The sequence below is a fragment of the Athene noctua genome, chromosome 27 (genome assembly GCF_965140245.1).
Source record: "Athene noctua chromosome 27, bAthNoc1.hap1.1, whole genome shotgun sequence".
Classification (NCBI taxonomy): Eukaryota; Metazoa; Chordata; class Aves; order Strigiformes; family Strigidae; genus Athene; species Athene noctua.
The window spans coordinates 3,474,386-3,494,964 of NC_134063.1; the positions used below are offsets into that span (position 1 = coordinate 3,474,386).

The 20,579-nt window shown below is 51.2% G+C and overlaps 2 protein-coding genes across 7 annotated transcripts in view; both read right to left on the bottom strand.

Annotated features, from left to right (window-relative positions):
- Nucleotides 1-336: 336 nt before the first annotated feature.
- On the bottom strand, nt 337-14,319 carry MOB3A (MOB kinase activator 3A). Of its 3 annotated transcripts, none has more exons than XM_074928049.1 (4): nt 14,195-14,319; nt 3,548-4,100; nt 1,501-1,703; nt 337-1,200 (listed from the first exon to the last, which is right to left on the bottom strand). In XM_074928049.1, the coding sequence occupies exons 2-4, from the start codon at nt 3,963-3,965 to the stop codon at nt 1,171-1,173; spliced, it is 651 nt and encodes a 216-aa protein (XP_074784150.1). In that variant the 5' UTR covers nt 3,966-4,100; nt 14,195-14,319; the 3' UTR covers nt 337-1,170. The 3 variants fall into 3 exon arrangements, with proteins under 3 accessions (XP_074784150.1, XP_074784152.1, XP_074784151.1); XM_074928051.1 differs by lacking the exon at nt 14,195-14,319 and adding an exon at nt 8,323-8,345; XM_074928050.1 differs by lacking the exon at nt 14,195-14,319 and adding an exon at nt 7,794-7,927.
- Nucleotides 14,320-18,408: 4,089 nt separating this feature from the next.
- The window catches only part of AP3D1 (adaptor related protein complex 3 subunit delta 1), a 46,128-nt gene continuing 43,957 nt past the window's right edge, over nt 18,409-20,579 (bottom strand). For all 4 annotated transcript variants that reach the window (XM_074927754.1, XM_074927753.1, XM_074927752.1 and 1 more), the window contains one exon: nt 18,409-20,540. In XM_074927754.1, the coding sequence (XP_074783855.1) occupies nt 20,445-20,540 (96 nt within the window). In that variant the 3' untranslated portion in view covers nt 18,409-20,444. The remainder of the gene's footprint in view (nt 20,541-20,579) is intronic.

A 20,579-nucleotide genomic window follows, 5' to 3' on the forward strand; every position in this document is an offset into this window, starting at 1 on the left:
CGGTACAATTTGGTCACTGTTCATAGAAACCTTTTCTCTTACTGTAAACCCTGCTCCCCTAGCCCCCCCCCAAATCCTAGGTAGATCTCCCTACCTACCTCGGGGGCACTGCAAAGCTCTCGTCACGCAGCGGCGTTGCTTGTGCAAGCAGCAGGCAAGGCTGGGGGGTTCTGGCTCCACACCAGAGCCTGGGTACGAGATGGGCGCAGCTGAGCGGGGACGGGATGCTTGGGAAGAGGGAGAAGGCTCCGTACCCTAATGGGAAGCAGAGAACAGTCCACACGCAGCCAGTAAGTGAGGCCAGAGGGCAAGCGCCCCAGCTCCTCCTCAGCAGGGTCAGTGGGGCACAAGGAGATGGGGAAGCACAGGTGGTCGAGGAGAAGACGCTTCCCCACGCCTGGCACAGCACCTGCCCTCCGCTCCCTCCTGCCAGCAGGTCCCTGTCCCCGCGGGGACGGCACACCCAGAGCTGCCATCAGAGGCAAGAGCAGATTCCCAACAGCAGAGCTCCAGCACAGGCTCTGTCCACAGCCACAGCGCTGGTCTAGCCATGAAAAAAACCCAAATCCAACTTCTTTCAGAGGGAAAGCAAGGAGGGCCAAGCCTTGGGGACAGGATGCCAAGTGGAGGGTGAGCACAAAAGCAGCCCTGTCCAAAAATTGGACACACAGCCAGTGGAAGAGGTGCTGGAACCAAACAGCACCCCAGGGGATCCACGTACACCAGCATTTCTTCCCCAGTCCCCACGTGACCCCCCTTCACGGGTGGGAAATGGGTGTCCGGAGGGAAGTACCACATCCACGGCAGCACCAGCCACACGACACGGCTCTACCTGAAGCATCTGGCACCGCTCGCTTGGTGCCCCTGCGGTGAGGGCACGGGGAAAGGTGGCTCCTCCCTCCTCAAAGAGCGAGCATTTCCATCGAGTGGCCCAAAATATTTTCTTTTTTTTTTTTTTTAATAGAAATTAACTATAAAAAACTAGTTTATCTAGAACATCTTTAAAAAAATATTCCTGCAATGTCACAGTTTTACATTGAAACTCGTTGAAAATATATAGATTTTTTTAACAAAATGTCTCTGTTCTCCCCTTGAATCACATCTTCAATGCAGGAGTAGGTATCAGAGTCCTCGGAAGAGACGCCGAGGTGGGAGCAGGAAGGTCTGATCTCAGTGGCACATCCGGGAGGTCATTTCCTTCTGTCAAAGGGACGCAGAAGACAAGAGACCATGAATGAAGATCCAGATTGCCAGGTGAGGGCGTGGATGAAAAAAACCTCATCACCTCACCTCTCTTTAGTTGTAAATGCCCTTCTCAGGCATGCGGTGACACTTACTAAGAGCTCCAGTTTGGGCAGGTCCCCCCACCGCTCCCATTCCCAACCAGTTTCCGGGCAACCAGTTTTGAGAAGGTACCAGAGACCTCTGTGACTCCTCTACCCCCAGTCCACCCCTTCTGCACTGGCTGCAGACCCCGACAGAGCCCACCCAGTCACTCACCAGTGGTTCCAGCTCCTTGGTGTCTATGAGATTGAACTCTTTCACAAAGTAGTAAAAGTGCTTGTAGCAGGTGTTCACGTGGGCTTCCGACCCCATCTGGGTGATCCTGTCAAAATGGTGGATGTAGACATGGACAAAGACTCGGAAGAGCCTGGAGAGAATCTTCTTCACCACCGGGAGGAAGTTCTTGGGGAAGGGAGTACCTGGGAGGGGAGACATGACCGTGAGAAACTTCCAGCCAAGTTAAAACTGGTTTCTTGGCGCTAAAATAAATTGATAAAAACGGACAGGTTGAGACAAAAGGGCTTCTGTCCCTGGCAATTTCCAGTTCCCCTCTCCTTTTTCCTTTCGGTTTGGATCAGGTTTTTTAAAGCACAGATTTCGTGCCAGAGCGCTGCACACCACCGATCGCTGCTAGAGACTGAAAGCAAGAGACCAGCCTCTGAGATTCCCAGCAGCTGTTTCAGTCTGCGAGAGTTTTCTTCTACTCCTATTTGGCACGCTCATATAAACAGTGCAAAATACTAGATATGACCCAGCAACTTGCCAGAAGAAAGAGTCAGGGCTGTTAACTCCCCCTAGTTATCTCTTATTTTGTTAAGCTCTTTGGTTAAAAATTAAGGACGTTAAGATCCTCTTTGAAGGCTTCAGTTCTTTGGGATTTGTTTAGCTGGGGCCCTGCAGTGCAACAGTCTGCCCAACCCGCCCTATCTCCGTAGAATATTACAGTTTAAAGTTCACACAGGTTGTTTCTGGAGGAACGAGGATTAGTTAAACCCTTTCAGTGCTCTGCAAGAACTGCAGCATTTCAGTCAGCGTTAAGGGTGAGGAATCGGGTAAAAGCCGAGCTGAAAACAACAGCAGTAAACATTACAAAAACCCAAACCACAACTCTCCTGCTGTCGGAAACTTGTCTTGCTTCCCCGAAGAGAACAAACACCCTGCTTATAGTCCCCAGAGTGTCTGGCAGAAGAGTCCCAACTAAAGGCAATGCAGCAGTTATTTGGGCAACACGAGGAACGGGTGGGGAGGATTTCAAGTGTTTCAGCTGTCTGAAGAAACGGCTGTTGATGGCCCTGCTCCCCTCCTCTGTCCACACAACACCAGGTTTAAGCAGCGTTTTGGCACGGGCGGAGGAGCCCTGTGGATGCTCGTGTGGCAGAAGCAGCGGACACGTCCCCAACAGAGGCCAACTGCATCCCATCAGAGCTGTGATGGGATAAACGCTGGGGCAGGAGGGAGGGAGCTCTGCTGCATCCCAGAAGATGGGAGCTCTGAATGGGATCAATCATATTTACCTAATGCTTTAGATCCTGAATTCTCACATCTTATTCAGCACAAAACTAACAAAAACCCCAACAATCTTTGTCCCAAAGCCAGCGCATGAAGCTGCGTTTGGATATGCAGATTTAGGTGTCTGAGGCCAAATTCTCATTTCCATCACCCTGGCAATAGAAAAAACACTGCCCCTCCCTCCCTGCACATGTCAGCATCCCACCCAGCTGCAGCAAGCAGCCGAGTGCAGCCAGGAAGCACTGAGTTAGAAAGGGCAGAGTCAGCTAATGCCAGCCCATAATAACAAAGAGGCTAATTATGGAAACACAGCCACCATCACCAGGCCAACGCAGGGCACGCACGTTGAACCCAAGCTAGCAATCAGCTCTGAAAGAGCTGTCCTTCAGGAGACCACGTCCAGCATGAACTGCTCAGGAGTCATGTCAGAGACTGACTGCTCTAAGAGCAGCCTCTTGTTTTTGCTGCCCAGGCTCAGCCTGGCTTTCCTCGAGGTCTCCACGACTCCACACGGGAGCTGGTACAGCTCTGGATATTTTAGCACTCCAGAAGAGCTCTGAAGTTTCTTGGGTGCTTGGAAGAGCTTAACACACTGCCAGCCCCCAGCCCCCGAGCAGTACAAAAGCAAATAGCTCTGCTGCAAGAGTGACCTGTGCAACAGCATCTCCTGGAAGAGAAATGGGACCCAAGGGCTCAAAGCAGAAGGCTCTGCACTGGCCTCCCTCCCCACCGCTGCCACTGGAACAGAACTCACCGACATTAGTGGGGAAGATGTCCTCGTTGTTGATCTGTACCTCAATCCAGTCCATCAGGAGGTTCATGTACTGGGGAGCAGACAGGGCCGTGGGTTTCCGGTACTTGTGCTCGTCCTGCCATCGATACTCGTACTTGGGCCCTCCCGACATGACGGGGCAGGACTGCTCCGTGCAATAGTCACTGATGGTGCCGTAGATCAGGTTGATGCGGTTGAAGAAGTCCACCACGTGCACGGCCACCCAGTCGTTCTGCTCCTCTCCTGGTGGCATCTGGACAGCAACTTTCAAGTCCAGGCCAGCATTGAGTGAGGCTTGAGCCTTCTTGTGCAGCTCAAACCGCTGAGTCCCTGGCTCAAACTTGCGCTTGGGCCGGAAGGTTTTGTCTTTATTGAACACTTGCTTTAAAGCATGGGACATTTTTCTTCTCTTCTTTCTTTTCCAGGTCCGTAGCGATGACAGCTGGAGACGCAGCGCTGCTGGGCCACTTCCTGGAGCAGGGCTGGGGCAACTCTGATCTTCACAGAAACCTCCCTCTGCTCATCTGGTCCTGATCTGCAAGGCAGCACAGAAGGGCAGCGATTAGGAGCAGCTCTCTCAACAGGAAACCTTGTCTAAATCCCATAGGAAGAGATCTGGGATACCATCTGGGCCCTCGCCCCAGATCTGAGAAGCGGGGGAAACCAACGCCAGCTTTCCTTCCTCCCCCTTCTCGTTCCAGCACAGAGCAGCAGCTCGGCTGTCAGAGGTGACCTGGGCTGAACGAAGGGTCACCCTGCAGGGTCTCCCTTGCTCCGCGTGGGGATGAAAGAACCAGCCCCACAGGGAAGAGGCATGATGGGAAGGGGCAAAATGAGACACCAAGGCGTAATCCCCCCAACGCAAGATCGCTGCCATTCACCCCGACATCACCACACCGAGACCCAAACCCCACAGAAACAAGGAGAAACTCCACCATCACCTATTCAGCTCCTGTACAGCAAATACTTAAGAAGGGTAAAACTTTAGGTTGGGTTTTACCTGGATCAGATTTTTCTCCTACACGTCACCCCCTCCCCCCCTCCTCTTTGGAAACAAGCCTACCTAGAAGGAAAGGTTACGACAACCTACAATAAAGTTCAGGTCTGCAGCCAGACATACTCCAACGAAACAGCCGTTTGAGCAGGAGCCGGGCGCGCTCTCACAGTGCTAAAGACAGAACATGAAAGGGCAGAGGGGAACAAGAAGAAGAAGTTGCAGCTCAGGCACCCAGAAAGAGAATATCCTGAAATAACATCAGCACGAAGAGCAGCCACAGCTTCTGCTGCAGGTGCAGACAGACCATAAACATATTTTTTGTTTCAGTTGAGCTCACTTCAAGTCAAAGGCTGGTTGAAAGCTGGAAGACCAGGGCAAGCTTGTCTTCCTCTTCCAGTCTGTGGAAAAGAATTAGCTCCAAGAGGGTGAAACACAAGTTAAGATCTGAAAGGATGCTGACGAGAAACACAGCTCTGTTTATCTGTAGCTAATTATACCTCCTTTGTTCTCACATCCATCCCCTCGTATAATTTGTGTCAAGCTGCTCTTTGATGGAAGCTCAAGGCAGAAAGCTGTGTGTACCAAAAATATTATTTTACATGTGCTGGACAGAGAAATAAAGAGAAATTAACTAAAGCTGATGCCTTCCCAAATCTGGCAATACGAATTTCCATAATTTTATGAGAAAGCAAGCAAACAAAACCCTTTCAACAAGCAGAAATTGTACTTAGATTTATATGAAGCCATAGTGTTGTTCCAATAGGTAAATAGTGTTCTCAAACGTGGGCAAGAAAATCACAAATTCAAGGTCAAGACTACCTTTGCCATAATTCAGCCCATCTCTAACAGATGTTGCATAGTGCTAATCAGCATTTTTCTCTGGAGAAAGATTAAAAAGATTTAAACCAAGGCCTCTTGTTTTCTTATTTAATTACAGCAAGGAAGAAAACCCAAACCACTTCAGTTCGTCCCACTAAGAATGGGCTCAACATTTCCTAGCGCTGCTTTTCCTGCGGGAACAGGCTCAGTAACCTCTTCTGTGCAGGAGCAGAGAGATCCTGTTGCAACACGGGCCATGACACGCATTGGGAGAAACCAAAAAAGCATTTTAATGTGGTTTGGCGACATCCACCCTGGGCTGCAAGGTGAATTCACTGCACACATGCTTTCGCTGCACAGAGCCCTGCTAAAACAGCTGCTGTGACCCCGTAAGCTACTGCGTGAGAGTCAAAAAAAAGAGAAAAATAAGAAAACTCCCAGAAAACACGTCCTCATGAGGTGTCTGCTCGCACCACAGATGTGGTTAGAGGAAGTAGCGAACAGCGCGGTGAGACGTGGGAGCACGAGGCAGCAGCTTTGGTTACCGAGAGCTGTGTCACAGCCTCACCACATCCTGCGGCCAAACGCCGAGGAGACCCGGCGGGGCGGAAGCACCAGGGGACAGCGCCCAGCCCGCCGCGGTGCCACCTCCGGAGCGAAGCCAGAACCAGCCTCCAAGTAACAACAATGTGGATGGCAGGTGCTGAGTCTGCAGCTATTTCCAGCAGGAAGTCAGTCCCAGAGAAGTACTGGCACGTAATGATTTCCTTACGCTGGAGATAAAGAAATGTCCTGTAAAACAAACAAGTCATAACGCAGCCCGAGCATCGCCCTCCATACAGCTCCCCGGAGGACTGGCAGCATCCTCGGCGTGGTACGACTCTGTTCCTACTTATTTCCTGTAAGATCTGTCTGATTCCAGCGACCGCACTCGCATCCACGATGGCCCGAGCCTGCAGCCGGGCACCGTCCCTCCAGCTGGACGCGGACGTGTTTCTCGAGCAGGGGTCCGGCTGTGGCTGCAGGGCCCGGCACAGAGAAGAGAAAACAGGGTGAAACAGGCTTGGCCACGCACATCAAGAAGCAAACTGACCATTTTCCAGAAGAAACTGTCATTTCAGCAGGGTGAAGGAAGGTGGTGTTTGGTATCAAGGGAGTATCCATCCTACAAACAATTTCCTCTTCCTACGGAGACATCATTCATGAGAACTGGGGAGCTTGACACTGCAGCAATCGTCTCTCAGACGATTCAGCATCTGTCTGAAGGCATTAGCAAAATGAGTAGCTAAGACTTCAAGCAGATGCAGCCTATTTAATTATGGTCTTTGACTGCAACTGAGCTAAAAGAAACATTTAGCTTTAGGAGAAGAAAAAAAAAAAAAAAAGGCACCAAAAGCATCCCTAACATTTCTTGGAGATGATATCACACATACAACACCTACTTCCACAGGCAAGAGTCACAGCTCGGGCAGCACTAAGATGCTGCCTTCGCACGAAGAGAAAGGAGAAGTTAGGAACAACTGGGATATGGGACATGCAAAGCACCTGAATAGTACTTGCAAGCTTCGGAGATAAAAAAAAAAATCCCCCCCAAACAAAACCTGCAGTACATTTTGTTTACTCCTCTTTTCCAGCCAGCTGAGATTACAACACACGTCACTGGTGCTTCAAGAGGACCTTGGCCACCCCTCCAAGATCACACAAGGGTTGCAGAGAGCCCCACGCCGTGGGCTGGGGCACGCTGCCTGGAGCACAAACAAACCTCCAGCTTCTCCGCTCTTCCCAAGGACACCAGAGGAGTGGCTCCGTATTATGCTGGTTAAGGAGGCGACTTGCCTGCCCAGCCAGGGGTGTCGAGGCCTGGCCCTCTCTTCCCTCCCCAAAAGCTCGTTTTCTCCCCTTACTCCCTGCTCTCACAGCTCCAGTCCGAACGCTGATTTCTGCTGAGAGTGATCCAGTGTGTATCGCCCTGCCATTCCTCTTCCCTCACCGGCAACGGCGGATCATGCCGTGCTGCCTTACTTCAAAACCAGGCATCAGGCAGAGGAAGCCCAGGCGGTCGCTTCCCTGTCTCCTGGCTTTACACGCAGCTCAGAGAGGGTATAAAAAAAGGAAAGACAGTCACCTCCTCCAAAACACCTGGAAACTGCCTCGCCTGGCAATCTACCGCAGCCGTCCCCAGCCTTTCCAGGAGCAAGCAGCGTTCCCGACGGATCCTGCCCTCCCTGAAGAGGCAGAACAGCCTGAAACCCTCTTGCAGGAGCCCCATGACCGCTCTGTCAGCGCCTGCCCCGAGGAACACCCAGTGCTCCCCTCCGCTGCTAACACCGTGCAGGGGTTTAACAACTGCCAGGGGAAAAAAAAAAAAAAAAAAATTAAAAAAATCAAGCTAGCACATCAGCAAGCTCCTACCTGCGTTTCCAGCCTCGGCAGATGACTCTTGCAATTACTCAGCCCGTCTCTGCAACTTCTACCAGCGCTCACAGGCACTGAGGCAAAGAGCTTCCTTTTTTCAAAGTGGGGGGGGAAAAAAAAGTTCCGTTTCATGGGCGGGTGCAATCCGAAGGCTGCCACGGGCTGGGGAGGGGTCAGACACGCGGCCACTTCCCTCCCAGTGACCCCAGTGCCGGGGCGGCTCACATCCTGCTGCCTTGCTGGTAAGAAAGCCCTTAAGCAAACCCCAGTGAGCAATGCATTTCTCCAAAGAATTGATGTCTCTAACTTCCTTTTAGGGAAGGCACGCTGCTGTCCTGCGAGAGGACACCAATATGGTATCGCTGCTCAGCACTCGCACCGAGCCCGGCCGAAACCTCCGTCCGTGGCGGTTTGTAATTGCAGCCCTTCAGTGCCAGTCACCCCATCCCCATGGCTCCCCGGAAGGGAGTGGGGAGCCACCAGCCCCCACCTTCCCCCCGAGTCATTTTCAGTGTCCTTAACTCACCACTAATGCCATCGCTCAGGCCAGAGTTTCCAGTAGGAAACCACCCGTGCCAGTCTGATAAAGCAGCCACAATCTATGAGATGCACTGAGAGCTTCAAGGAAAAAGGGAATTTTCAGAGCACGCCCGAGAAGCAAAGTGGCTTCAAAATAGACAACAAACAAAAAAAGCAAAGAGGGACGCACACGCACATTTTTTCCATAATTTCCCCCCCCTCCTTTCACAAATACCTTCCCACGGCCATTCTGCACTAGCTCAGTTTCTCAGTACAAGATGTCCTGGTTTTCTATGATCAAAGGAGAGATTTTAATAGGGAGAGCAAGAACCAGACCAATTACAGCAAGCAGGGCTGGCCTGGCACTAATGACAGCCAGTTTCTGCACCTCTGGAACCAGTCTGGCAACAAACAAGAGAGCTCGCCTTCCCGGGATGAGGTTTTTCGACTGCTCTTTGGTATTGTTTTATGATATGAGAAATGAAGGTCTGTCCCCGTGCTTACCTGAGCCAGGGCAGGGCAGGGCAGGGCAGGGAGCGTGTGGGGCAGAGGAGGGCCGAGCTGGCTGCGGCGGGCACGCCTGGCCATTCATAACCCCGGCGAGACGGCACTTCCACGTCAGCCGCCTTCCTGTCTGGCACCGAGTCCGGCCTCCCGGCCCAGGGAGCTGCCAGTGTTTTTCCCAAAAAGCTAATCGTTCCCCTCTACGAGCTCTGTCGCGGTGTTTCTGTCTTTTCTCCTGCAAGATCGCTCCACGCTGCTGCCCGAGGAGAGCTGAGCAGCTGCCCAGCGTTACCCTCGGCATCACCTTCTCTTGTTTTTCCTCCACGCTCGCTCCTGGCAGCAGAATCTGCTCAGAAGTTAAAGGAGAGGGAGCAGAGAGTGGATCCGGCGCAGCTGCACCTACAGCCCCAGGCTGGGCGAGACACCAGCAGAGTCCTTCTGCTGCTCCACAGGACAATATCCACATTTTTATTTCGGGAACTGCTTTAGCAGCAGCCTTCACAACAAACTTAACAGAGCCATTCAGAAACACACATTTGAAATGTTGAATTCCCAAGGTTTAGGCAAACAAAGAGCCCTTTTATATTTCACCACAAAATCAGTTTTAAGAAAGTCCTGCTGATCGCCAGCCACCCACCCCCCAGCCCTGCACTCCGCAATTTAAATCTGCTGCACAATTTGGAAATTCCCAAGTAAGAAGCAGAACAGATCCAGCATCTCCCCAGCACTTCCCGGAAAGAGGCCTGGTTAGGAGCAGGACAGACTCTTTACATGCCTCTAAGCCATGCAAACCAGAGCCTATCTGCATCGCCATACGCATAAGAAAAGGAAGCAGCATAATAAAAGATCAAAAATAGCTATACTGGGCTTTAATGGGTATCTTCTGTTTCCCCTGAAAGTCTATGCATTCAGGCCAATTTTAAAGTCATTAATTTATAGAAGAAAGGGAAAAGGCCTGTGAAATTAAGCCATAGCTGAGTTAGGAGAAGAGCCAAGCGAGGTGAGCAGCCGGTCTGGCAGAGCCCATCAGGCAGCTGCCTGCCACAGCCTGCGCCAGATGGAAACGGGGCTGCACCGAGTGGAGAGCCCGGGTCAGCGAGCACCAAGAGGCATTTTTCAACCATCACGAGCAGGACAGGAGGAGAAGGCAGTTTGATGTTCAACTCTGAGCTCAGGATTTCGGTGCAGACCAGGTGGCGATGCCAGGAGAGAGGTTCTGGGGTTTGTGTGACGGATGGAGTTCGCACAAGCAGCTACTGAGGGGAGGCAGGTAGGGCAGCGAGCACCAGCGGGGCTGGACAACCCTTTCTGGCAGGGGAGAGGGAAGGCTGAATCGCCTTCAAACTCTGCACACAAGACTGAACTTCCACTGTGGGTTGTCCCCCCTGGGCCTTCCAAGTATCCTCCCCACAGCCACAGAGGGTGGAAAAGCCACACAGGAAAGTAACTTTTATAAAAGGTCACCCCTCCTACTTTCCCTTCCCCAAAAGGGGAAGGTCAGACAGCAGACGCTGCAATTTGAAAATCTTCATCTGAAAGGCTAGAAATGACTGCAGTGTAACAGGAACAGCTATCAGAGCCCTCAGAATTACCGATTTAGGGCCACTTTTCTTGCCTCTTACGTGACATTTGCATCTCCTGCAGCGTCAGAGCCGCAGCTATTCTGGAAGGTTTCCCCAGCTCGTGCTCACACGTCCACGCCAGGATGATGGCTGCGTGTGGAGGCAGAGCTAATCCGCTGCAGGCTTTGCAGACGCTGCGTTAAGCTGACAAGCTGGGTCACGACTCCAGGAGACAGGTTAACTGCACAGACAAATATTTCTAGGATAAACCACAGGCAGTGGGTGGCTGACGGCATGCTAACAGCAGCTTTCTCTTTTCCAGGTCTGAGGGGCTGTATTTTGCAGCCTGCTCCTTCAGGAAGGCCTTTCGCTGTCCTCCAGCCTGGCTTTGTCCCCCCACTGCAGGGCTTGTAAGGGGCAGCATGATATTTATTGAGACCAAAGCTGTGAGCTACACGTTTCTTCCTGCTTTTGCAGGCTCCACTTTATTGTCCTCACTGGGCAGGGATATTTCTGAACCAACAGCAGTTTCATCTACTCTAACTTTGTGACCTGCCTCCACTCAAGTGAACAGTAACACTGTTTTGGAGCGTGAATTTTGCTTGATAAAACTACTACAGCAAGAGGCACTATTGTCACTATTTTAACAGCCTGGCTACAGGCTGGAGATCACAGGAGATGCCAGGGCTATGAGCTCCCCCACCCAGGGACTGAGCCAGAGCACGAGCTGGCCACACGGCCAACCTTTCCCATGGCAGGGCTAATCCCACCGACAAATATCTCTTCTCCCCACGTTATTATGATGCTTGCAGAAGAAAAGCAGTATTGTTTCCTGCTGAAAGCAGATGCCCACGAGGCTTGCTCTTCCCCTCCACGAGGAGATATGGCAGTAACCCAACATGTTAGCATGTCCTCAGGCAAGGAATAAGCCCACTGATGTGAAGCTAGAGATCACCTCAAGACTAACCACATCATAAGACCTCCTGCCACACAGCAAGAGGAAAAAGAAGAAAAAAAAAAAGCCCCAACAGCAGCCCCAAGAGAAGCCTGCAGTTAAGATGAAGAAAAATATTAGAGTGCTTTTCAGTGCAGCCATGGGCCTCACTCAGCTCCTGCTTCAAACTAAACCACGTTTTGGATGGCTCCAGCTCATTTTCTGTTCCACCGGCTCCCTTGGGAGCAGCGCAGAGGCGTGCAGCCCCAGACACGATTCACCCAAACCCAGCGGGTACCCGGGAAACACAGCACCAGGAACCCCCCCCACGGTCCCCGAGCAGGCGAGGGCCAGCACAGAGCGTGGCCGCAGCAGGACACTTCCACCACGGCACTGCCCTGCCCCGGCAGCACACGGGAAGGTCCGGCAGCGTCACCGCTTTTGCCTCTTCTCAAACCAACTCAACAACAAGGCCTAGCACCTAGGGACTTCATCCAGACTTTTCTGGAGGAAGTCAAAGCTGCCGCAGTGGGATGGATTTTTTTGTGCTGGCTTTGAACGCTCTGCCTCCCAGGGGCACCTGGAAAAGGGAGGATAAAGATGCTGCCTAAGGTGCACTCTTTATTGAAAGCATTAGCTGGTTATCATGTATTTCTAAAGATAAGCTCCTAAACCTCCAGCAAAGCTGGTTATGGATCTACTTACAGCAGCATTTATGCTCAAGTATCACAAAATACTCTCTTGTCTTGTAAGAAATTTAAACTCAGAAGTTGAAGACAACTCTTTTCCCAGATCTCAACTCTGCGTGCAGGACTGGTGAGGTTTTGCAGACTCTCTTCTCTGACACCACATGCTTCCACTACTGACAAGGGAAACATTTTTCCTTTGTGTACTGTGGCCATAGAGATCCCTGGCCCATTTACAGAGAAGCACGAGTTACAAAACATGGCACAGAGCAGCACAGTCCCACCTCCGCAAACGGGACTAAATCACACCGTTTCGTTTTGGGTGGTACCTCACATCCCATCAACGAAAGAGCCACGTTGGAGCCAAATGTGGACAAGAAAGCATCTGGCAAAGAGCTCCCGCACTAGAGGATGGATGAAGTCAGGGAGGAGGACTTTGCTCAAGGTGCTGAGTATGTGTCAAGCTCCCTAAGCCTCAGCCAAGCAGCCAGGAGAGCCCGTTTCCGTTTCTGACGATGGCACAGTTGACTGGGCAACCCCAAGTAACGTGTCCAGAAGAGGATCCCAGATCCTGAAAGGTGAGCCAAGCACAGGGAACCAGCTCCCTGCTCAGCACCTGCACTCAGCTCCTCAGTGTAAAACGAGAGCACCAGTTTTTGCTATGACACCACCAAGCTGGCATGAACTCCCAGCACTCCTCCCTTTCTGGGGATTTTAAAGGGTTACAAGTTCGCCCTCCTGCCCAAGTTAACTTCACAAGTACGTGACTAAGACAGAAAGTGAATCTAGGATATGGAATATAAAGTCCAAGAAACATTAATAGACAAATACAGAGTTGGATGTGAGCCTAAAGCTCGGAAAGGAAGCAGAGTCCAAGGACAAAGCCCTGGGGACTGTGATAAACAGGTGGCTGGGGAAATTTCACCTCTAGCAAAAATCCCCCCCCCCCCGCCCCGCAACTTGGCAGGAGACTTCCAGACTGGAAAGGGGTTTTAAACAAAGAAGGGATGGAAATTGAGAAAGTGTGGCCACTCTTCAGCTCCAAGAAGGGGATCTTGCCTTTCACTAGCACCAGAGTCTGTGACAGAGATGCTTTTTCCAAACATCTGTGCCGCACGCTGGACAGCTTTAAATCCCCCTTTCCTCTCTCTCCAGAGGACTTCCTGCCCTTTCCTTTTTGTCTGTCCTCACACACAGGAAGAGTTTTCTTTGAAGGAGCTGAGATTATTGTACTGCAGACCACAGCAGAGGCAGCTACTGTAAGATTAGCATTCCTGAGCTCACAGCAAGAGACAGAAGCAGAGCAAGAGTTTCCTTTCGGGTGTCACAAGTTCTCCCTCATGACAGACGAGCTGCAGCTCACCACGATCAGAAAAAAAAATGGAGAATTCCTCCTTCTCCCCAAGAACTTAAAGAGATCGAGGAGCCTGAACTTCAGGACTACGTCTTTACCTACAATAGAAAGAGTTATTAGCGTAGCTTGAGAAGGACAAGGGGGGAAGAAGTGGAATAAAATACAAGAGCATCCAAGACTGTAACTTTATAGTTACACCGGCAAACCCTTTACTCTCTGGTGCTCGGTTTTTTTCCCTCACGATGAGATTTTTGATTTGCGAGTCAAGACACCACCCGGACCCCGCACGCAAACCCCTGCCGAGGGGAGGTGACCCCACCGGCCAGGTCTCTGCTCAGGACAGAGCCGCGCAGCGCAGCATCCCCCCCCCCCCGACCCCGGGCAGGGCCCCCAAACACCCCCCAGCCGGGCTGGGGGCTTCGGGGGGCGTCAGGGGCCGCCTCCCCGGGCCACAGAAAGGGTTTCAGTACGGACCACAGCTCAGTGAGCGCAAAGCCACGAGAAACTCGCTCGCAATTACCTTCTGGTCAAAGGAAAAAATATAAATCATTTTTAAAAAAAAAAGAGTAAATTTAGAAGTCCCAGTTCAACAGGTTGCTCGTTACAGCCCGCCCCGGTGCGACCCCCTCCAGGGGAGCACGGAGAGCCCTGGGACACCCCCCCCCATCCGGGGGGGCTGGCGGGGACTGTGACCCCCGGCCCCGGGACACCCCGGGACACCCCCGGCCCCCCTCCAGGCCCTCTCCTCCCCCCAGGCCCCGCCTCCCACAGGCCCCTCCGGGGCCCTGCTGGCCCACAGGCCCCCCCCCGGCCCCCCGGCCCCCCCCGCTGCCCCGCACCTGGCCGGTCGCAGCCAACCCGCGGCGGCGCGGAAGCGTCTCCCCTCGTGGCCGCGGCACTCCGCCCCCCGCCCGCCCCGCGCAAGCGGCGCTCTCCCGCGCGGCCCCTCTGCGCGCGGCCCAGCAGCCGGCCCTACTTCCTCTTAAAGGGGCCGCGCCGCCGCCCGGCTCCTCCCGCGGGCGGGACCGCGGCCGCGGCCGGGGGCGGACACCGCAGGCGTTGTCGTGGAGACAACTGCCTGGTTTATTTTTTATCTTAGTCTGGTTTATTCTACTCTTATTTTCTTCTACTCTCTTTTCTTTCATTTTACCGTATTTCCTTGTCTTTTACTCTATTTTACTGTATTTTATTGTCTTTTACTCTTTTCTTTCATTTTACAGTAATTTCTTTTACTCTATTTTCTTCCATTTTACTGTATTTCCTCTTCTTTTACTCTGTTTTCTTTTACTGTATTTTCTTTTATTCTGTTTTCTTTCATTTTACTGTATTTTCTTTTATTCTGTTTTCTTTCATTTTACCGTACTTCCTTGTCTTTTACTCTATTTTATTTTACTGTATTTTATTGTCTTTTACTCTTTTCTTTCATTTTATAGTATTTTATTTTACTCTATTTTCTTTCATTTTACTGTATTTCCTTTTCTTTTACTCTATTTTCTTTTACTGTATTTTCTTTTACTCTGTTTTCTTTCATTTTACTGTATTTTTTCTTTTATTCTTTCTTTCATTTTACTGTATTTTCTTCTCTTTTACTCTATTTTCTTTCATTTTACTGCAATTTATTTTCTTTTAATGTTTTCTTTCATTTTACTATATTTTATTTTCTTTTACTCTGTTTTTCATTTTACTGCGTTTTCATTTTTACTCTTTTCTTTATTTATTTTTATTCTATTTAATTTTATTCTATTTATTTTCCTTCATCCTATTTATTTGATTTTAGTCCGTTTTCTCTATCTTTTTTTTTTTTTAATCTCTTACTCCATTTTATTTTATTCATTATTTTTCTGGAGCTGGGGAGGAGTGGCCGCCCGCAGCACTGCCCCAGCCCAGGGGCGCTCAGGGGGCTGCGGGGCTGCAGCCCCTGCTCCCGTCCCGCTTCGCACCTCAGCAGAATTAAATTTTCCATTAAAACCAGAGCGCGGCCCAAACCATGGAGCCAGGGAAAGGTTTGCCTGAATTTTTAACAAGGTGGGACAGAAGAGCATGACGAGGTGCCCTCAGAAATGCTCAGAAATCAGAAGCAAAAATTAAATTAAGGTCGGGAAGCTCCCGGGTCCGGCCAGGATTGACAGAGCAACGGCTCCAGCAGGAGGCCAGGGGAAGGGCCCGCTCCGGCCCCATCAGCGCCCGGAGACGCGTTTTTGGAGCCAGTTCCCAGCAGCACCATTAACAAAACCCGCCTCTCTCCTCCTCCCAACGCTGCCAAGCGGGCGAGGGACGACCTCAGCCCCCCTGGAGCACCCTCCCACCCGCCCCGTAAACATGCCAGCTCGCTGCTGGCACCTCCTGCCCTCCCCATATCTTTATTTTTCTGATTTCCAGCCCAGTGGCGCTGGATTTGAGTCTGTTGGAGGAGGAGCTGGAGGGTGGTTTTGGCAGCATCAGGAGCCAGATGCGGGCGCGGTCCTGCCCGGGAGAGGGGCAGAGTCAGGCCCGAGCCCGGGCTGAGCCTGGCCGGGGGCTCGGAGGGGCTGGAGCTGCCTTGGTTTGGTCAAACAGGAGCAGCTGAAGAGACCTGCACGTACTTGAAGTTTAAAGTCACACACACAAAAAAAGGAGAAGTAGCAGGAAACGCAGCTGCTGGTTCTAAGGGAAATTTTCACAGACATCAGAAAGAGGGAAGTCAAGCGCAGGTGGTAAGTCCCTGGGAAGCCCAAACGCAAACGGTGCCAGAGCGGAGCCGTTCCCCCAGAGCTCCCTCCTGTCGCCCCGGGTCCTGCGCTCGGGTGTGTTTTTCCGACACTCCTGCCCCTTTGCCAGCACCACGGGGCAGCTCCGTGCTCTCGATTCCAGGTGCCCCCACAGCCCCCCCGAGCAGCAGCCCTGGGCCCCCAGCTCAGCTCAGCTCCATCCGCGGGGGAAGGCTTCGGCTCCCGGCGCCTCTTCCCGGCACCGTGGGTGTTCCCACCCACCCCGGCTGACCCCACCAGCAGCCCCAGCACAGGAGAGCGCTGCTGCCCCGGGGAGGAGCTGGGGCAGCTGCTCAGCAGTGTCAGGGCTCTCCGCGGAGCACAGCTGGCAGTGGTCAGGTACCGCCGAAAAATAAAAGCTGCTCTGCCCCAGACTTGGCGTGGAACAGTCACAGCCACAAACCTCGGGGGTGGCACGCTGCTTTCCCTGCAAAGGTGGGGCAGAGCAGAGTTTCTTTTATGCACTTGTTCATAACACAGTCTGCAAAAATACACAGAATCACAGAATCATCTGGGTTGGAAAAGCCCTTGAAGCTCCTCCAGCCCAACCATGATCCTCACCCCGACCGTTCCCAACTCCACCAGATCCCTCAGCGCTGGCTCAACCCGACTCTTCAACCCCCCCAGGGATCCCGGGGACTCCCCCCCTGCCCTGGGCAGCCCATTCCAACGCCCAACAGCCCCTTCTGCACAGAAATCCTTCCTCAGAGCCAGCCTGACCCTGCCCTGGGCAGCTTGAGGCCATTCCCTCGGGGCCTGGCGCTGGGGCCTTGGCTCCAGAGACTCATCCCCCCTCTCTGCCCCCTCCTGGCAGGGAGTTGCAGAGGGCCAGGAGGTCTCCCCTCAGCCTCCTCTTCTCCAGACTGAACCCCCCCAGTTCCCCCAGCCGCTCCCCAGCAGACCTGTGCTCCAGACCCTGCCCCAGCTCCGTTGCCCTTCTCTGGCCACGCTCGAGTCATTCAATGGCCTTTTTGGGGTGAGGGGCCCAAAACTGAACCCACTCATCGAGGGGCGGCCTCACCAGTGCCGAGCCCAGGGCTCAGATCCCTTCCCTGTCCCTGCTGGCCATGCTGTTTCTGATACAAACCAGGATGCCACTGGCATTACACTCAGATAAGAATTCTCTGTCCAGCTGCTCAGTGAATTTTGACACAAACTCCAAGAGCAGGGCAAGAGCCTGTTGCACTGTGCCAGGGCAGAAGTGCAGGGTGCCAGGTCCACTGTCAACTCCTGCACCGTCTAATTAAGGTCCTGCAGCTCATTAAATACTCTACGTTCACTCCAAATGCTTCCTGGATTTTTTTTTCATGCATTTTCAAAGGTGGGGGTACGTGGTTGTTTTAATTTCAGCATTTTTGTGCATCCCACCACGCAGCAGAGCACAGGGCAAACAAAAGTCCTCGTCCTTCCTTCACAGCAGGAGCTCATCTACCAATAACGGGGCTGAGAAGTTAGGGCAAGCCAGGGGTTTTTCTCCTCACTACACAGCCTCAGGCAGTTTCTGTCATAAAAGATGATTTTCACAGGTTCTGGTCTTACTGGCAACCACTGGGAGTATCAGCAAAACCAGTGCCTCAGTTCCTGTTGCACAGTACTGGGCCTTAATCCTCAGATTAATGCTACCGTGTTTCCATCACATTTTACTGGATGCCAGGCGAAGGGGAAGAGACAGAAGGGGCTGATTCCAGTCCTTCTGTTTCTAGACATCTTATTAAGCCCAGAGCTCTGATTTTCATAAATCCTTAGAATTTTAGCAGCAATTGTGAGCCAAAAAAATATGAAGAAATTAATGCAGCTTTAACTGAGACCAATTTTTTTTTCCCCCTGTAATTTTCTTTGACAACTGCTGCTCGCTATGCTGCCTTCCAAAGAACTTGCAAACCAGCAAGACAGCCTGACCAGTTAGTGACCTCAAAGTGTGTAGGAATCAGTTTTGGTGCCTATAAGCGTCAGGTGAGTTTAAAACACACAAGATGAACAGCACCCTTCCAGTCTTCCCCACTACAGACTCCATTTTGCTCACGTACTTCACGCCGTGGAGCTGTTGCCGCTGTCACAGTGGGTGTGGGATCAGGCCCCGACACACACACCAGGGGCAGGGGACTGGCAGGGCACACCAGTCCCCAGCTGACACAAACCCACCGCCCCACTCAGCAGTGTGAGAAGTGACCTCTTACCCCCTCTGGAGATTCCTCTTACCTCCCCCAATGACATTCAGAGCAGGAGTAAATCCATGTCACGTTTTCGGGTGCCTACAAACAGGAAGGGTCTTATAAAAGGACTATTTACAAAACCAAAAATTTAACTTTGTTTTGAAAGTTTATTGGATCATCTTGACACAAAATCATTACAGCAGCTTGTGGTATGTTGCTTTCTTTTTCTCTTTTTTTTTTTTGTTTTTCAAGGGAATGTTGATAGCAAATAAATTTGTGAATGTAACACATCATACAGTTTCAAAATTCTAGAATCACTGCACAGGATTCTGTAAGAGAAGACTCTACATGCTAAAGTGACAGTTTTCATCCATGAATTAAAAAAAACACTAATTGAGGAACATTATCCTTTAAGACAATTTTAATATGTTCAGTTTCTAATACACAAACTGGCTAACCAAGGGAGGTTGACCAATACCAAAACCTACCACTTCACCAGCAGTGAAGCAAACGAATTCCTGCAGCGCACAAGTGCGGTCAGAACACAAAGCTGGTCCTAGCAATAAAACCAGAACAGAGCCTTTGCAAAAATGGGGAGAGTGTAAAGAGCACAAGACACGCTTAACAGGACATTCCCCCAAAAGGATAAAATCAACCCTTTATCCTGTTCCCTCTGCAGGATTTCAGCTCAACGCTGCTGGGCACTGCTGACGCTGCTGGAGTGGTGGCAGTGCTGGAGAAGTGGAGACCAACCCAACTCCTCCCTGGGGACCCTTTTGGTAACAGCAACCAACAGCTCTTAACCTGTGCCTCAAAGCAAAACTGTTCAAGCGTGTTCTGAGTTTGCTGGGTATGGAACAGCAAGTAAAAGAACTGGGGAGAAAAAAACAAAAAACAAAATATTTTTGGAGAAGGCCCTCAATTAAGCATCTCTGTAAAGGACACAGTGACATCCCTTTCCAGTCAGTGATTCCACGAGATTTCAATAGTGCAGAACGGGCTTCACTTCGTAGACCCTCTTTCTTCCCTCTGAAGTAACCTGCCACAGACACGAGTCCACAGCTCCTGACCACCCAGGCAGGGGGAGTTCTGCTGCAGGGACCCAGCCACACCCACGCGGCTGAATCTGCATCCACGGTGGTGAGGGCAGGGCCAGGGGACGCTGCGGGGACAGCCGAGACAGCATGACACCTCTGGCTTCACAGCACAGAGGGAGGGAGCAGGCCTGTACCTGCAAACTGCTCAGAGGACAAGGGATTACACACGTGGGCGCTTCTCTAACCTGGTAGTGGTCAACCTCAGCTGGTGAGCAAAATGACAAAAAAGCAGGAACAGACCCCTTTGGATTTCCAGTTTCTTGCTACACCCTAACTTTTCAGGAATGTGAAATTGAAGTGGACTCATAAAACACATCAGCAGAGACTGCTCAAAGGGGAGAGGCATGACAGACTCCATTTGCGGGGGTGGTCAACAGGAGCAGAGAACCAAACAGTAACACTTTCAGCCTGTTTCATGCATTCACTCTCTACTCTTTCAGCTGTCACTAAAAGAAGGTTAAGGCTCAAGGCAACTACTATAAACAGAAACTCAAACATCCCAGTTCCCACAGGGCTCATTTGGATTAGCTCAAGGAGATGGAGAATGTTTCTATGCTGATCAAAACAGATCTTGAGATAATAATAATAATAAATCATATATAAAAAAAAAAAAAAAAAAAAAGAGGCCTTCAGGTCCAGCACCAGCCTCTGCTAGAAATATACATCAACTACAGCAGCCCTGAAGACATATTACAAGGATCAAGTCAACCTTCCCTGGCAACAAGCACAAGCAACAGACTCTGTGCTACTGTTGATAAAATTCTGCTTAGTCCACCGTCCCACGCAGATGGCAAGGTTTACAGGATCATCATGAGCTGCTGAATAAATAGTGCCCGCCCCTCCCTCCTCCAGTCATGTCACCAGGATCTCTTTGGGCTAGAAAGGGTTAACACCACAGTTTGTAAAAAGTTTTGAAATAAAAAGGTAACATACAGCCTTAAAATGTCTAAACTGCAAACAATGGTGGAGTTAACTGAAAAGCACGTGCCCCAGGATAGTACATGCGTACGAGGGAGAAACTTAACACTTGGGTCTGCTCGTCTTTACACATTAGGTGTGTTTCTTGTTGTTGGAATATTTTATAAGGAATATTCAGCACTTGGACAATGTCTCTTTCATCTCATCCAACAAGTTGCTAAGCAGAGTGGAATCATTACATTTCCCATCTATGGATACAGAGTTCTCTCCCTTGGAAAGAAAAAGAAAAAAGAAATCCATTAGCTCCTC

Bases quoted from the DNA above. Each gene is read 5' to 3' on its own strand.
- MOB3A (XM_074928049.1), bottom strand. From the start codon at position 3,965: ATGTCCCATGCTTTAAAGCAAGTGTTCAATAAAGACAAAACCTTCCGG. The intron at 1,704-3,547 runs GTGAGTTCTGTT...CTCCCCTCCCAG, and splicing joins CATCTTCCCCACTAATGTCG to GTACTCCCTTCCCCAAGAAC. The intron at 1,201-1,500 runs GTGAGTGACTGG...TCCCTTTGACAG, and splicing joins CCAAGGAGCTGGAACCACTG to AAGGAAATGACCTCCCGGAT.